The sequence below is a fragment of the Gadus macrocephalus genome, chromosome 7, assembly GCF_031168955.1.
Source record: "Gadus macrocephalus chromosome 7, ASM3116895v1".
NCBI classification, from domain to species: Eukaryota; Metazoa; Chordata; class Actinopteri; order Gadiformes; family Gadidae; genus Gadus; species Gadus macrocephalus.
The window spans coordinates 20,290,333-20,306,060 of record NC_082388.1 but is presented as its reverse complement, the minus strand read 5'-3'; the positions used below and the strand labels follow the sequence as shown (position 1 = coordinate 20,306,060).

The following is a 15,728-nucleotide window of genomic DNA, read 5'->3' as shown; positions in this document are numbered from 1 at the left end:
TCTAACCAATAGAGTGGCGAAGTCACGCCTCTTTCGGTAGAGCCCATGGGACCCGAGATCGAAAAATATGAATGGGTTTCAATGGAGGGAAATTAATTATCTTATGTTCCCAGTCTTTATATGCCCCGGATTACACATGTCGTTTGTGGATTTAAATGATAATTTTTCATGTCAAAAGTTTGACCGATTATTGTGCAATTGTTCAGTTTAAGGCTGTAGAGAAAACAAAATGAGAAAGACTACATGTCTCGTATGTGCCGTCACGCTCCCTGCGACTGGCGTGGACAAGACCGACAATCTCCCCATCGGCATAACTGAAACTCTCCACATGCCCCGACTTATAATGCGTTTCACCTCTTTTGATGCTTTTATACTCCCCTTGGAAACAACCTAACATTATCAAACTTCTTCACGAAAATGTTGTTTTCTTTGCATGAAAAATTATCATTTAAATCCACAAACAACATATGTGTAATCCGCGGCATATAAAGACTGGGACCAGAAAATAATTACTTTCTCTCCATTGAAACATATTTTTCGATCTCAAAGGTCCCATGGGCTCTACCGGAAGGGGCGTGACTTCGCCACTCGACCTTTGAGTCCCGATGTACGATCATTCAAAAACCCCATGTTATTTCCCATAGACATTTGTCCGATGGAACTTGAGCCTCGGAGGCGGGACTTATTCTTGATGTCTAGTCCCTCCAGAAAAAACGCGATTATGCGATCTCATAATCAGCCATTCAAGTCTGCACATTCAGGTGGGGGCCGCATTGTCTCAAATATGCCGCACTTTCACCGCATAAATTGCCGATTTCCGCGCAAAATATGAGGGGCTTGCATGATTTCATAATCCCTGCATTTTCGTTGCAAAAAAGTAAGCAGAAAGTTGAAAAATGTTGCGTTTACTTCACCAAAGAGCAGCTATTTCCCCCTGTTGCCATGGGAACGTTATGAAGTGGCTTAATTACGCGACGTGAACGTCATCGAAAAGCTGCCCGCATTTTTTCGCAAGTTCCCGCAATTTCATCGCATAAAATTGCATAAATATGCTGCATATTTCCTCGCATTTTTTAAGAAAACGTGCCGCATAATACATAATCAAGGATTTTTGGCCGCAACAATCACAAAAAAACACCGCATTTTTCTGTAGGGACTGTCAGATGGGTGAAGTTGGGTTGATGACACAAGTCATCCAATGAGCTGTAGCCTACATAACGCCAACGTTGGGGATTTAGTACCACCTATTTCGAGAAAATGTTCTGTAATAAAAAATAAATAATGAAATGCAAAATATTTTTGGGTGAGAATTCTTGAAAAATAATCAATGCAAATGACTTCAAAGATTTCAAGTACAGTAATTCCCAATGATTAGATAATCTACATTATATATACACACTCTAAATAGAAAATACAAACTTAACAGCTTTCTTCTGTATCCTAATTGTCCATCACAGACATATTTTTTTCTTTCTGTAGAAACAGTGGAACAGTAAGCAAATCTGTTTTTATTTCTATGAAGGTACCATGTTGAGTGAATCAAAAGTAGTATATTATATGCAGCCGATTCAGTCATCTTGCAAACGTGCGTCTTTTAAAAGGTCTGCCCAACAGACCTTTTCCCCCCTTCAGTTAAAAACGGTTCATACATTTAAGAGCATCAACACAATGATGTAAAAAAGGCAAACATTCATGAGCTTCTTCCAACGTCCATAGGGCTCGACAGGCATCAGGGTGACCATGTTCATACTTCTATAAAAAGTAATTACAAATAACAAGAAAAAAATGACTAAACCTTGATACTAATGAATGTGAGGGGTGACCGGCACCCCCTTCGCTCTCCATCAGTAGCTGTACATCTGCTGTCCCGACCCGCTCTGCTGCTGGTCCGAAGGTTGGCCCACTCCCCCGCCCTGGCCCTGTTCCGTGTCTTGGCCCCCGGCTGCCTCTTGGCTCTCCCCGTGCCCCGCCTCCCCCCCTGGGTCCCCCTGACTCCCCCCCGTGGCCTCCACCGCCGGCATGGGCCTCCACGCCAGGCTGGGGTTCTCCATCGGGTGGCCCATGGGATTGACGAAGGTGGTGAGGTTGATGAAGTGCGTCACCGGCTGTGGGGCGACGGCGCCGGCGCCGCCCGTGGCTCCCGCCCCGATCCCTCCACCGGCCCCGCCCCCCACCACCGCCACCTCCGAGCCCAGCTCCCCGGGCCGGTTGTGGAGCACCGCCGAGCCGCTGACGGCGTCGAAGGTGACGGTGAGGATGGAGTTGTCCAGGGTGAGGGGCCGGTCCCCGCCGGCCGAGGTCAGGTGGCCCACGGCCACGGGCTGCAGGCTGGTGAACTGGGCGCCGGCCGCGTGGGTGCTGAGGGGCGTCACCGTGATGTTGGTCAGCGCCACGGAGTTGCTCGGCGAGGAGGAGACGGCGGGGGCGTTGGGGTCGGCCAGGACCACCACCTGTGAAGGGTGAACATGGGCACCGGGTCAGTCAAAGCTGCAGTCCCCCCCTCCCCTCCCTGTGGTGAATAGGTCATCCCTGAACCAGCTGTGATGAGTTTCAGAGTTTCTACATAAACGCTGGATTAGGGCTTATTCTGATATATGGATACATAATATATAAATGTTATATGATATATGGATACATAATATATAAAGGTTTCTGAATGATTTGAAAGTCCTGTGTTTTAAACAAGGAAATCTTCATAGATGCCTTACCAAAATAAATACAATTAAAGCCACAGAAGGTAAAGGTTCTCCAGGTAAAATGAAACACAGCGAATGAAGACATACGGATAAACGGCTGCACCGGATTCAGAGTGACTCAGTGCTCATTTCCTTAATTAATTCAAAACGCCTCAGCGGTTGTTGCAAAGCGGTTTGCTCCACAGATCCCTCTGATCGACGATCAACTCGGTCCTCCACCGGGAATACTCCTCCCTCGGTCGGCTTCACGACCTCAGCTCGGCCTTCTTCACACAGGATTGGTGGGGGCAGAGGAATACGAGAGCTGTAACAGGTTGAGGACTAACCTGCTGGATGCTCTGTACCGCCGAGCTGGTCTCCCGCTCGTCTCCCCCCAGGGCGGAGGTGAACTCGGCGATGGGCCCGTCGTGCTGCCGCTGTTCGGGGAAGTCGCCGTACTCGTCCGACGAGGAGAGCTCCGGCTCGGCGGCGGCACGCTTCTGTTTCTTGCGGGCGTGGCGGGACGTGCCGCCCGGCCGCTCCTGGGGCACGCCGTCCTTGTCCAGGCTCAGGGTGGGCTGTGGGGTACGAGACGCTCAGGGTTTATTCAGAGTTCACCTGGACTCTCTATAACTGTGTTGGCAACCAATTTCCGTTCTGCCTTTCACAATCGTTGGTTTATGACTCATACAGAACTCAAGCACTAGTTTCTCATCAAAGCCCCCAGTAGGGCAGGTTAACTACGGCCTTCTGGGTAATTGAAAGCAAACAGAATTGGAGGAATGAAGCCGTAAATCTCTTTTTTTCCGACTGCAGGCATTAGCTAGGATGAGCCCCTTGACACCGTGGCGTTATGTGGTCTGGCGGAAATCACCAAAGAATATACTGACTGACCAACTCTGAAGTGTTGCTACAGAAGGCGTTAGCTTGTGTTAATCTAAACAACAACAACAACAACAACAATACAGTGCTTTGGAACCCTATTGTGTGTTCTGGGTCACGGCCCGTGTATTAAAAGTACAAAATAAGCAATAACCTGCACAATACTGATCGCAGACTCGTCAATCGTCGGAGGTTCCTGAAGATCGTCAAACTCGTCAATTCTTACGAAAACCACCTGGACACAAACAAATAAGATTTTATATTTAAACCGATGATTATGACTCAACACAGGCTTTACATGGTCGGACGGGACAGGGTCCCCCTCACCTCTGGGTGCTTGCGGCGTATGTGGCGGTTCATGGAGGCGCGCGTGGACACCTTGGTGCCACACAGGTGGCAGGACTGGGCCTCCACCCTCTCGTGGGTCAGGTGCACGTGCTTCTGCAGCATGTACTCCGTCAGGTACTTCTTGTCACACGTGCCGCAGGTCCACGTCTTGCCCACTGTGGACGGAGAGGGGCAGCGGAGGGTCACATTGGTGGGAGTAATGAGGAGCTTTTGTAGGAATAACAACGTTTGCTTGTAATAATTAGGAACATTTTGGTTATTAATAAGGAACATTTGAGGTAATAATGAAGAACAGTTGAGGTAATAATAAGGAACATCTGAGGTAATAATAAGGAACATTTGTGTCAATAATAAGGAAAGAATTTGTAATAATAAGGAACATGTTTGGTAATGAACCTTTGGGGAGGGAAACATAACCTAATAATAAAAGAATCAATGATGTTTCCTCACAGTCTAGTTCTTACTTCTTAAGATAGGTCTATGTATTGTCATCCTATTGAACTTCAAGCCTCCGCATCCATCAACTCCTTTTTGGAGGAGGGGGGGGGGGTAACCAAGGTGTGTGTGTGCTGTGATGCATGTACTCATTGATCGACTGATACAGAGCCTGCATAAACACACCACGCATGTATTGTGAGTCTACCATGTATGGTGAGGGGGATGCTTGCCTGTGTGGATGAGTTTGTGCGTCTCCAGGGTGGTCCTCTCGCTGAACGTCTTCCCACAGAGCTCACACATAAAGTCCTTTATACCTGTGAGGGAACACACACACAAATATCAGACACATTGTTTCAATGCGTTTGTGCATGGACGGTCTTTCTCACACACACACACACACACACACACACACACACACACACACACACACACACACACACACACACACACACACACACACACACACACACACACACACACACACACACACACACACACACACACACACACGCCTGACTTACCCGTGTGTCTCTTGTAGTGCTTCAGCATGTTCACCTTCTGGGCGAACTTGCGGTTGCACTCCTTGCACTCGTACTCCTTGATACCCTTGTGGAGCTTCATGTGGTGACGCAGCGCATGCTTCGTCTTCATGCCTGCACACGGGGGGGGGGGGGGGGGGGAGGGACAAGCAAACCAACGGTTGGTGGGGCTTCTGGGTCCCGGGTTCAACCCCCACGTCTACCTGAAGGCACCCTTAAGCAAAGGCCCAGGCCCTACCCGCTCCTGAATGACAGGTATCTTAAAATAAAACAAAACTCCCTGTAAAGGAGTCCACTAAATAACTAAATAGTAACTAAACTCTCATTTGTGTGTTAGAATAGAATTATCTTTATTGTCATTGCACATAGTACAGCGAAAATTTAAATGTCATCCAGATGGTGCCAAAATGTTAAATATATAAGAACGGTACAAAAATAGGGTTATGTATTTCAAATAAAGGTAAAATTAGGCAAGGTTCTCCGACAGTGAGCCAAACCTTTTCCGCACTCGGCACACAGGAAGTCCCGGATGTCATCGTGGACCCTGAGGTGTTCCTTCAGCATGTCCTTCCTGGCGAACGACTTGCTGCACTGGTTGCAGGCGTGACTCTTCACCCCTGAAACCACCCAGAATGGAGGTAGCATAGCATTAGCATCAGAGGGTACAGGGAAATACACTGAGTGGTGGTGGCAAGAATGCCTTTTGTTGGAATGTATGAGATATGGTGTGCATTTATCTAATTCCACACACCTCAAACATTAATTGGAATTAACTCTGTAATGACTGTACCAGAGAACATAATAAAAAAGTTTTGTCTGTCATGCGTTTCCACTGATTTACTCACAATAGGTATTGTAAGGTAATTTTATGGATTAGGGTTCACCTGTGTGGATGATCTTATGCCTCTCCAGGTTTCCGATGCTGTTAAATATCCGGCCACAAATCTCACACGGGTGAATGTACCTTTAAGATACACAGTAACATTGTTATATAACACCTTTGCAATCATTAAAAATACTTTGCTATTACTCTACAACAGCTTCATCAGCATTCAGTTTTTCTACGTGTAGCAATATCCATTTACATAATATCTTTATATATATTTAATATCGTAATTATACATTGATAGTGAGGCCTTGAGGATTCCCAGAAGCAATAAGCCCTAATCGAGCGATCCATAACGAAACTCAATCAGCCCCTGTTCGCGGCAGTAACGCATCCACAGCGTTTCCCGGTCGTAAGCCCACCCCTCCCAGTGACACCCCAGGGCCCCTCCCCTGTCCTCGGGCCCCCGGTCTTACTTCTGGACGGCGGGATCGGGGAGCTGCTCGCGGTGGATGACCAGGTGGGCGTTGTACGTGGCCTTCAGGGCGAAGCGCCGGTTGCAGATGGCGCAGCCGTAGCCGCGCTCCTTATGCTGCTCCATGATGTGCTTCAGGTAGTCCCGGCCCTTGGCGAAGGACAGCTGGCACACGGAGACACACACCGTACCTTTCAGATACCTGCAACATCTTGCTCTGGGATGCATACCGGTAGGACCATGGATATTATTACGGATCAAATTCAGACCCTTTCAGCTGGAGAGTCAAACACCTTAAACGGCAGACTGTCCTTACTATTGCTCACACACACACGCAAAATCAGTTTACAGCAGTTATTATTTAAAAAAATTAGAGCTGTCAGTTAAACGCGTTATTAACGGCGTTAACGCAAACCAATTTTGACGGCGTCAATTTTTTTATCGCGCGATTAACGCAAAACTTATTAAAAAAAAATATATATATATATATTTTTTTTTTTTTTTGGCTTAAAACAAAGAAGCAGTAGCCTGACTGCTATGTTCGAGGCAGTATCTTTGTTGGTTCATCGTTCAATTGCACTATAGGCTTTTTTTTTTTCTTCCTGTTTTGATCAGTATATGCTAATGTTGTTATCAATAAAAAAAACATTTGCACAAGGCAAGCCGATGTACTTCTCCATGTTGATAAGAGCATTCAAATGAGAAAAATTAATGGGACAAAGAAATCAAGGGATATTTAGCATAGAAAAAAGAATTGCGATTAATCGCGATTAATCATGAGTTAATTATGGCATTAATGCGATTAATCACGATCAAATATTTAATCGGTTGACAGCACTAAAAAAAATATAACCAATACAATTTCACAAAAACATGGACACTGGGACCCAATACCAGAACTGAACGTTTGAAGATCTGTTACATGCTAGCACTGGCCAATGAGCAGTCTCAAATCTCACATCAGAAAATTTGACCTATATTCATACCGAAATAACAAGCTCAACGAGTTTCCTGAAAGTTTCCATTACAGTCACTGCAGCCGGTGGCGTTTGGGTCTGGTATAACCTTACTTGACACTTCTTGCAGTTGTATTTGTGGTGCTCTGGCTCATCGTCGTCTTCGTCTTCGTCCGATTCGTCGCTGTCGTCTGCGGAGATTCCAATCTTCTTGATGAAGCCCTGTCTCTCCTGCTCGTCCATCAATGCTATGTCCTGAAAGAAATACCTTTAGTTATTCAGTCTCATCCTCCTTTACCAATCCGTTCCTCTCAATTATGTGGCCTTGCCCCCCCCCCCCCCCCAAGTACAAAACACATAGACAATAAATAATTATTAAATAATTTAGTCAGATATATCGATATTTTGAGACCTGAAATGCACCAAGATAACGTGAAGGTACTTGAGACAAGACTAACATGTTTCATGGCATTGCTGGGATATTTGTCTAGAGAGAAAATGTGTTTGACATATTTCTGTGATATTCGTCACAAGAGAAAATGCGTTTGACATACTGCTGTGATACTGGTCATAACCTAACATATTTTTCATGTATTGCTGTGAAATTTACCACAAGAGAACATGGTAAAAAAAAAGAGGTAAAATGGACTGCATTTATATAGCGCTTTTATCCAAAGTGCTTTACAATATTGCCTGGCATTCACCCATTCATGCCCACATTCACACACCGACGGCGGAGTCAGTCAACAACGCAAGGCGACAGCCAGCTCGTCGGGAGCAGTTAGGGTTAGGTGCTTTGCTCAGGGACACCTCGACCGATAGGAGGAGCCGGGGATCAAACTAGCAACCTTGCGGTTACCAGCTTACCCGCTCTACATCCTGAGCTAGTGGCGTCAACAGAACATGTGTTTGATGTATGGCTGTGATATTTGTCACAAGAGATCATGCGTTTGATGTATTGCCGTGATATTTGCCTTAAGACCAGCTCCATGATTGGATAAGATCAAGTGAACTGAGAACTGAAGGCCCTCCTTTCAGCGTGGTCTGGGGCCCCAGTGGGGACCCTGCGGCTCACCTTGAAGTGAACGTGGATGTGGTCTCTGAGGACGTCCACGCGGAAGAACTTGCGGCCGCAGATCTCGCAGGTGTACTTCTTATCTCCGTGGGTCAACAGATGCTTGTTCATGTTGCTGCGGCAGGAGAACACCTGAAAACACACACACACACATTTATATATGTGTATGTACACACAAACACACACACGTACAGACACACACACAAGGACAAATATTTTAGACAGAGCATTTGTATGAAAATATTTATTTTCAATCAGATATATTTAGCAATGTTTGCCTGCATGTTTGTCTTATTACCTAGCTAAATGTTGTCTGCATACGACTGTAGGTAAACACAGTTTGTGCAAATACTATACATTTTATATATTGTTATCAAAAGAAGGGTGCCTTTTGATCCGATATTCTTTATCAGACAAAGTTTGGGACTTGGTCGTCAATCAGTTGTGAGTGTTTTAACTTAAAACCACCTGTAATTTGTACAAAGGTACCAAGCAATGGTGAGCGGGTAGGGGTTAGACACATCTTGCCCAAGAACGCCTACAAGCAGGGCTGCAGATATGGGGGGAGAAATCGACCCAGGACCTGACGGCTGGAAGTCAAACCCGCCAGCCAGTTATGCGTTACGTTTCTCACCTTGCCGCAGACGGGACAGGGCGAGGGCTCCTTCCTGTACTTGGTGGCCTCCTCGCCGCTCACCTCCAGCTCCTCTCTCTTCATGTGCTTGGGGCCTGGGCAGAGACACAGGGAGGAGGTCACACGCCAGAGAAGAGATGAACGCACGGTGGGCTCGAACCACAACAGTAGCACTGAACCGTCACTCTGTGGGGGGATCTTGAGGACAGACATGGTGGCCACAGCTCACGGAGAGATTCAAAAATGTACTGACAATAACATTTGCATTTAGGGCATCAAGCAGATGCTTTTATCCAAAGATACTCATAACCATTCATACACACATTCACAAACCGACGGCCGAGTCAACCATTCACTGCGATGGCCAGCTCGTCGGAAGCAGTTAGGGTTTGTTGTCTTGCTCGGAGAAACCTCGACACTCAGCTAGGAGGAGCCGGGGATTGAACTAGAAACCTTTGGTTTACATGTCAACCTGCTTCCTGTTATAAATATAGTACATCATTCAGCTTCAAAGAACACATTGGTTCCGATACAATTCTCTACCCTACTAAAAGGCCGTTATTCGAGGTTTATCGTCTATACCGACATGTGCAGCGTGACCCTTCGAGGAAACAGTGCATTGTGGGTAATAACCAGCGACCGACCCATGCCGTGGCGCCGGTGGTGCTCCTGCATGACGTCCTTGCGGTAGAACATCTTGTTGCAGATCTGGCAGGAGTACAGCTTCTCGCCGTGCTTCTTCTTGTGCTTGGACAGGTTGCTGTTGGTGGAGAAGAAGCGCGAGCAGATGTCGCACTGGAACGTTTTGTCGTCTGCGGGAGAGGAAGAGGGTTGAAGGGTTGGCGCAGAAGATATACACTGATGTACACCAGGGTCCAGGCGTGGCGGTTCCAAACTGAATGCAGTTATATAGAGCTCTTCCGACCTGCGGCCACTCAAGAGGTCTTACAATTAGTTTCCAACTCATCGGGAGCGGTTGGGGTTAGTTGTCTTGCTCAGGACCACCTTGACAATTGGCTAATAGGAGCTGGGTATCGAACCGGCTGCTCTTCCGCCTGAGCTACTGCATCGATACGCCACATTTAATTCTTGACATGAAAACTATGGAACATAGAAATTCAGAATTATTGATAAAATGAAATGCCCTGAAAGAGACATTTGGAAAACATTGAAGTTTATGACCTGTTATGCAGTTGTGATGACAACACAAAATGTTTGATTTAAAACAGTCTCTTAAAAGAGAAGACGTAAAATAAACTTTGAAGACGAGGACCTGTTCTGCAGTTGTGAAACTTCAAGGCGTTCTCCAGGCGGAAGGACTTGTCACACATGTTGCAGATGTACTTGTAGTCGACGTCCGGCTGTGGGACACAACGATAATTCATGAAGGACTTTAGCAATGTGTGTGTGTGTGTGTGTTAAGAAGCGGCGGGAGGCCCCTGGGGGCCACACTTACCATGTTCTTGCTGTGCTTGTAGGAGATGTGCTGCTTCAGGCTCTCCTTGCGGCTGAACAGCTTGTCGCACTCGTCACACTTGTAGAGTTTATCACCTGGGGAAGCGCAGCAGAATGGGTCCTGCTCTACAAACTATAAAGTTCACAGGAACATAGTTTCATCCAGTCTCACTGCAACATGCACTTCAACTATAAATACCTGTATTAGGAGTAACAGAGTGATACCATTTTAAGTCATCATTATTATTATAAGCATTGTGATAACACCAGTTGTAACCTTTTACAGACTCCAAACTTGCTTTGGGGGGTAATTCAAAATCATCATGATTATGCTTTTGAATCCACTTTAACAGTAACCCAGGGACCTGACAGCACCTAACCCTAACCCAACAACCCCCACCCCTTTACCTAACCACAGCATATGGGAGCGGGGGGGGGGGGGCAGGGCGATGGCTGCCATGGGATCATAAGGAAGCCATGGGAGGCGGGCGGGCGGGCGGGCGGGCGGGCGGGCGGCGCTAGGTCCTACCGTGGGAGCGGATGTGTCTGTTGAGGTTGCTGCTGTTCTGGAACACCTTGCTGCAGAGGCTGCAGCGGTACACGCGCTTGTGCTCCCGGCTCTTGTGTCTCTTGAGGAGGGGGGCGCTGCCCGCGCCCGTGCCCGTGGGCAGGCTGCCCCCGCTCTCCGGGTCCGCCTCCACGCCCTCGGGGGCCGCGGCCTCCATCAGGGGCTTCACGTCTGGAGGGGAGAGGGCCGGGGATGTGGGATAAGGTAATAACCTTATGGCGGGCTCCTTGTTATGCTTTTTAGCGTTTGTTTGGGGAAAGGACACTCATTCCTGACTTTGGCTCATGATCATGGTGGATCAAAGAGTTATGTTGTGGCCTTCTTGATAACTTGGAGTGCCAAGCATAGTATTCATATCACGCTAATGTTAAATGGCTATATGTGCTTGCTAACTAGCATATCAAATTGCCTGCATAAGGTTAATACATGATTTGGCTGCGTGGATGTTTAACAATCAAATATGCAATTTTATAAAGCAAAATGTGATACTTAAGATGAATTCTTGTGAGGAGATGCGCGCAGACCTACGGTATCGGTTACCGCTGTGGGCGCCGGCGGACGAGGAGGAGGAGGAGGTGGAGGAGGAGGAAGAGGAGGACACGGCGCCGGCCCTGCGGCCCCTCCCCCTCCTCCCGCGGGCCCCGGCTCTCTTGGGGGCCACGCGGACGCGGGTGGCCGTGGTCACCGTGGTGGTGGCGGTGGTCAGGGCCGCCTCCTCCTCCTCCTCCTCCTCCTCCTCCACGGTGCTGCTGAGCGCCATGAGGGCGTCCTCGCGGGGCAGGAGCTGGTCCACCGCCTTCCCGTCGTGGAATGGACTCAGCAGCTGGCCTGGGGGAGGCCGGGGGGACGGACGGGGGGACGGACGGGGGGACGGACGGGGGGACACAACGCTGTTAGGATGTGTTTCTCAGCTCTTCCTTTCTATGGAGGTATTCTTTTCTATTTGGAGGCCTTTTATTTTATTTTTTCAAAAGCTGTTGCCCAGGTGATCAACTTTCTACTGCTGTCTTCAAAGTACAGTTTGATAATGGGTGGGTGGATAAATAGAGGAGACGGCTTCTTAATTCATTCACTGTTCTAGTTTATTAATCTTTTGTCATAACAGCAGCCTATAAAAAATGTAATATCTATGTATTTATAAGTATGTATAAAGCAACACTATAATATATAGGATAGAAAATAGAGTAAGATGAAGATAGGACCTTATTTGTAGTGACATTGACAGTATTATACGTACAATAATAATATTTGCTATATTAAACAATACATCAACACATTTGAAACAGATAACATGTTTTCAATAATAACTCCACGGTTGATATTTCACAATATATCTGTTCAATTCAGACATTTTCCTTATGCTTTTGAGGGATTGTGATGCCTTTCCAAATAATAAAATACTTAGAATAAAATAATCTCTATAAATTAACTTGATGTGTTGACGTATGGTCAGACGATATGCAGAGAGGAAACTCACCTGCGCTAATGTTTTCATCACCGCCGGCCATCGTGGGGGATACGGCATCCATTAGTGTTTCTGCCTTGGCTGAGGGGATCACATCTATTTGATGGACAGAGAAAGAGACCTGTGATGTCAGCAGCCATTACACTTATTGTGGATGACCCCAGCTGCATGGAGCCAGCCCTCACAGGGCTGCTATGGTTTTTGTCAAGATTAATTAATGAAAATTGTTTATGTGTAATACAAACTACTAAAACTATACCTAAATATCATGATAGTAAGGTAGGAATTGTTCTTAGAATAAAAAATGACATGGCACATTGCTCCCAGTTAAAATGGATTTCAAACAAACGGCCAGTATCTTCAATTAAAGTGCATTGTGATTTTTTTTCCTCATGGATGTAAAGCTTTAAACAGGGTTTATTCAGCCATATAGAGTGAGACAGGGCCAACCCTTGGCCGCTCTCTAGCTCCCCCTGCTGACCTGCTGGTGTCGGCAGCATGGGGGGCCGGAGCGTCGGCTTGTCCAGCTTCTTGGCGTAGAAGGCCCCGTACCACACCCGGAGCTCGGTCCCCGGCAGCACGTCCTGCAGGGGCCACACAACACACGGCGGGTTGACGCAGGGAAACCCCCCAGACTGGGCCATACTGATGTGTGCTAAGAGGGTGTTTTAACCAACCATGTTCTGATTCTGATTACCATGGTTAAAACAAAAGTGCACCACCTTTATAGGAAGAGTTAAATATTTTATTACACATTTATTTATTTTTTTGGTGACTAGTACAAACCCAATGTGGACTATACAAATAAAAAAGGAAATAAAGTAATTTAAAGGTAAATAAAAAAATGTAAAGGCCAACATATGGAGAGAAATTAAATGTAAATAAACTATAAGATATAAATTAAACCAGTGTGACCAGGCAGCCCACAGCGGACCTGAGGACCTCGGGAGGAGGGGCTTGCTACCTGGGAGGTGTTGAAGTACACGTCATCGTCCTGCTGGTAGGCGCTCAGGTTCTGGTGGGCATGGTCACCGGCCGGCCTCACCAGCATCATCCAGTTACAGTCCTCCTCGCTGGACGAGTCCAGACACACCACCGCCCCGTCCCTCTGGAAGATCTGATCCCACAAACACACGAGAGCCGGTGAGAATCTTCACTCCACCTCTGACACATTGTCGTCTAAAGTTACTGGTTTGTAATGAAGACTTTGGCTGAGGTGGACGGCTGTGTGGCACACATCTCGGGTAGACTCCTCATCTGACTTAAAACACATCTGCTGAAATTAAAACCGAACTTCTGGTGCACAGAAAATATTTTTAATCAAAGATCACATTGAACAAATACTGATATATAGTCAAGATATTCTTGCTTATACATGCCCAAAGCCCATTTCAATATACAACCCATATTCCACTACCATATCTATACATTCCAGGTTGATTTAGGGTTACTTAAATAAATAAAAAACTGAATATGTGTGTAATATTTAACGTTTTTTAATTTTTTACTTATTTTAAATAATTGGTACCTCTTACCTTGGCAGATGGCCAAATGCACAAATGCATTTCAGTGCTGTTCAAATGGTAATTACATTTCTCATGAGCAGTAAAGGACCGAGTCAAGGAAACTGCTGCTGTAAACATGTCATGTCCGCACCTTCAGAGGAAAGGGCCCATCTCTCTCCAAGTTGGGCACCCTCTTGGCCTCAAACGGCCCAAATCGTGTCCTCTTGACCAGCTGTCGCAGTACGAACACCCCCTCCACGCCGACGGACACCTCTCTGATCTCCAGACTGCTTGGCAATGAAGACCTGTTATAATGGACAAAAGCAGCATACTCATGTCTACCTTGTGATGGACCAGAAGGAAGCCAAACTACAACTCCCAAAACGTTGAGAACAACCAGCAGCGGAACTGCAGTATTATACTACTAATGTCATCGTCTCCCTGCCTGGAAAATGGATATCTAAAAAAATAAAAGCTTCCTGTAAGGCAGCATTACTTCCTGTCCCATCCAGTAAACTGACAGCTTTATAACATCCATTCCAGACTTGATAAGACAGTCCCTTTCCTATGATACATTGGTTTTTCCAATTGAGGTTCATACAAATATTTACATAATAACATTTCTTTATAATCATGGAATAACTTCAGTCAACCAAAAATATGTTTGAGGGATGAAATTTGAAAAGCAAGATATATTGTTCATAACAACACAACCATAACGACACATGCATTGCATCCGTTTGCCCCTGAGGGATAAAACAATTGTAAATATCCTAGTAGTGTGCGTGTGTGTGTGTGTGTGTGTGTGTGTGTGTGTGTGTGTGTGTGTGTGTGTGTGTGTGTGTGTGTGTGTGTGTGTGTGTGTGTGATAGTGGCTCACCTGGCCCGACTGAGGACAAATGAGTCCTCCACGGTCACCAACGGGCCCAGCTCTGGACACTCAGAGTCATGGTACTGACTACAGTCCTCACACCCTGGGCGAAAACACCACAAGACATTGAGTATGACATGTAAATAGGCTCCCTCTCCCTGTCATAGCCATCCGTTTAAAATATACTCACAGATGAACTCATCCGGTGCCTGGTCAGTCATCATGGCAATCCTGAAAATCAAGAATAAGGTTCATTGCAATGAGTAAAAGACGCAAGAATACGAGCCAAGATTCAAAATGTATTTAACAATTATTTATACACAAACGTCAACTAATTTTAAACAAATTATTAGTTGTAACAGTGTTCATGTGTGCAATGTGTGTTCTTCTGAGCAAGGAATTCATTTAATGTGGGACAATATCAATGGCTTTATCCTTGTAGTGCAGAACCTTTTTGGTAACCACAGTGAACAACATGACAGCGGCATCCACCATTCACGAAAACACAGCGGAGGGGCATAATCAAGAGGAAGTATAATGTATGCAATCCATGGCAGCATGAGATCCAGGATTTCAGTGGATTCCCTCTCTTGCCGGGTTTTAACTCCGATCTCGGAGGGCTCAGTGCTCCCCTGTATGTAACAAAGAACAATCGGCATGGCGGATGGAATGGACACGCAAACGGCAACCGGAGCCTGTACACTTCAATGTCACTACCCCGGGGCTAAAAGTCACCCAGTGAAATTCGGCGTGGTCCATTTCAATGAGCTGCACATATTCTACGGACGTGCGTTGCTGTAATGTTAAAAAACGACTCACATAAGTGTTAAAACAGTTTACCTTTATTGTGAAGACTACTCATTTATTGAATCCTGACTCCAGGTTCCAATCCGCTCCAGAGAAGGCGCAGGACCGGAAACAATAGTCGCATGAAAGGCATTCTGGGTAATGTAGGCATATTGCGATGTTCACAAATGCTCACATGTTTTTGTGCGTACTACAAAACTGTTTGCAAG

General features: G+C 46.3%; 1 protein-coding gene across 2 annotated transcripts; it reads right to left on the bottom strand.

The window, feature by feature from the left end:
* Positions 1-1,294: 1,294 nt before the first annotated feature.
* prdm15 (PR domain containing 15) lies at positions 1,295-15,651 on the bottom strand. 2 transcript variants are annotated; one of them, XM_060057281.1, is made up of 25 exons: positions 15,553-15,636; positions 15,163-15,344; positions 14,903-14,943; positions 14,722-14,815; positions 13,993-14,146; positions 13,301-13,453; positions 12,818-12,920; positions 12,349-12,432; positions 11,400-11,699; positions 10,833-11,042; positions 10,305-10,399; positions 10,122-10,209; positions 9,493-9,660; positions 8,849-8,943; positions 8,215-8,346; positions 7,254-7,394; positions 6,185-6,348; positions 5,767-5,846; positions 5,380-5,499; positions 4,865-4,996; positions 4,574-4,657; positions 3,885-4,060; positions 3,712-3,792; positions 3,023-3,253; positions 1,295-2,450 (listed from the first exon to the last, which is right to left on the bottom strand). In XM_060057281.1, exons 2-25 carry the CDS (start codon positions 15,270-15,272, stop codon positions 1,845-1,847), a joined length of 3,642 nt encoding a protein of 1,213 aa, XP_059913264.1. In that variant the 5' UTR covers positions 15,273-15,344; positions 15,553-15,636; the 3' UTR covers positions 1,295-1,844. The 2 variants fall into 2 exon arrangements, with proteins under 2 accessions (XP_059913264.1, XP_059913265.1); XM_060057282.1 differs by lacking the exon at positions 15,163-15,344 and having other exon boundaries at positions 15,553-15,651.
* Positions 15,652-15,728: the final 77 nt, after the last annotated feature.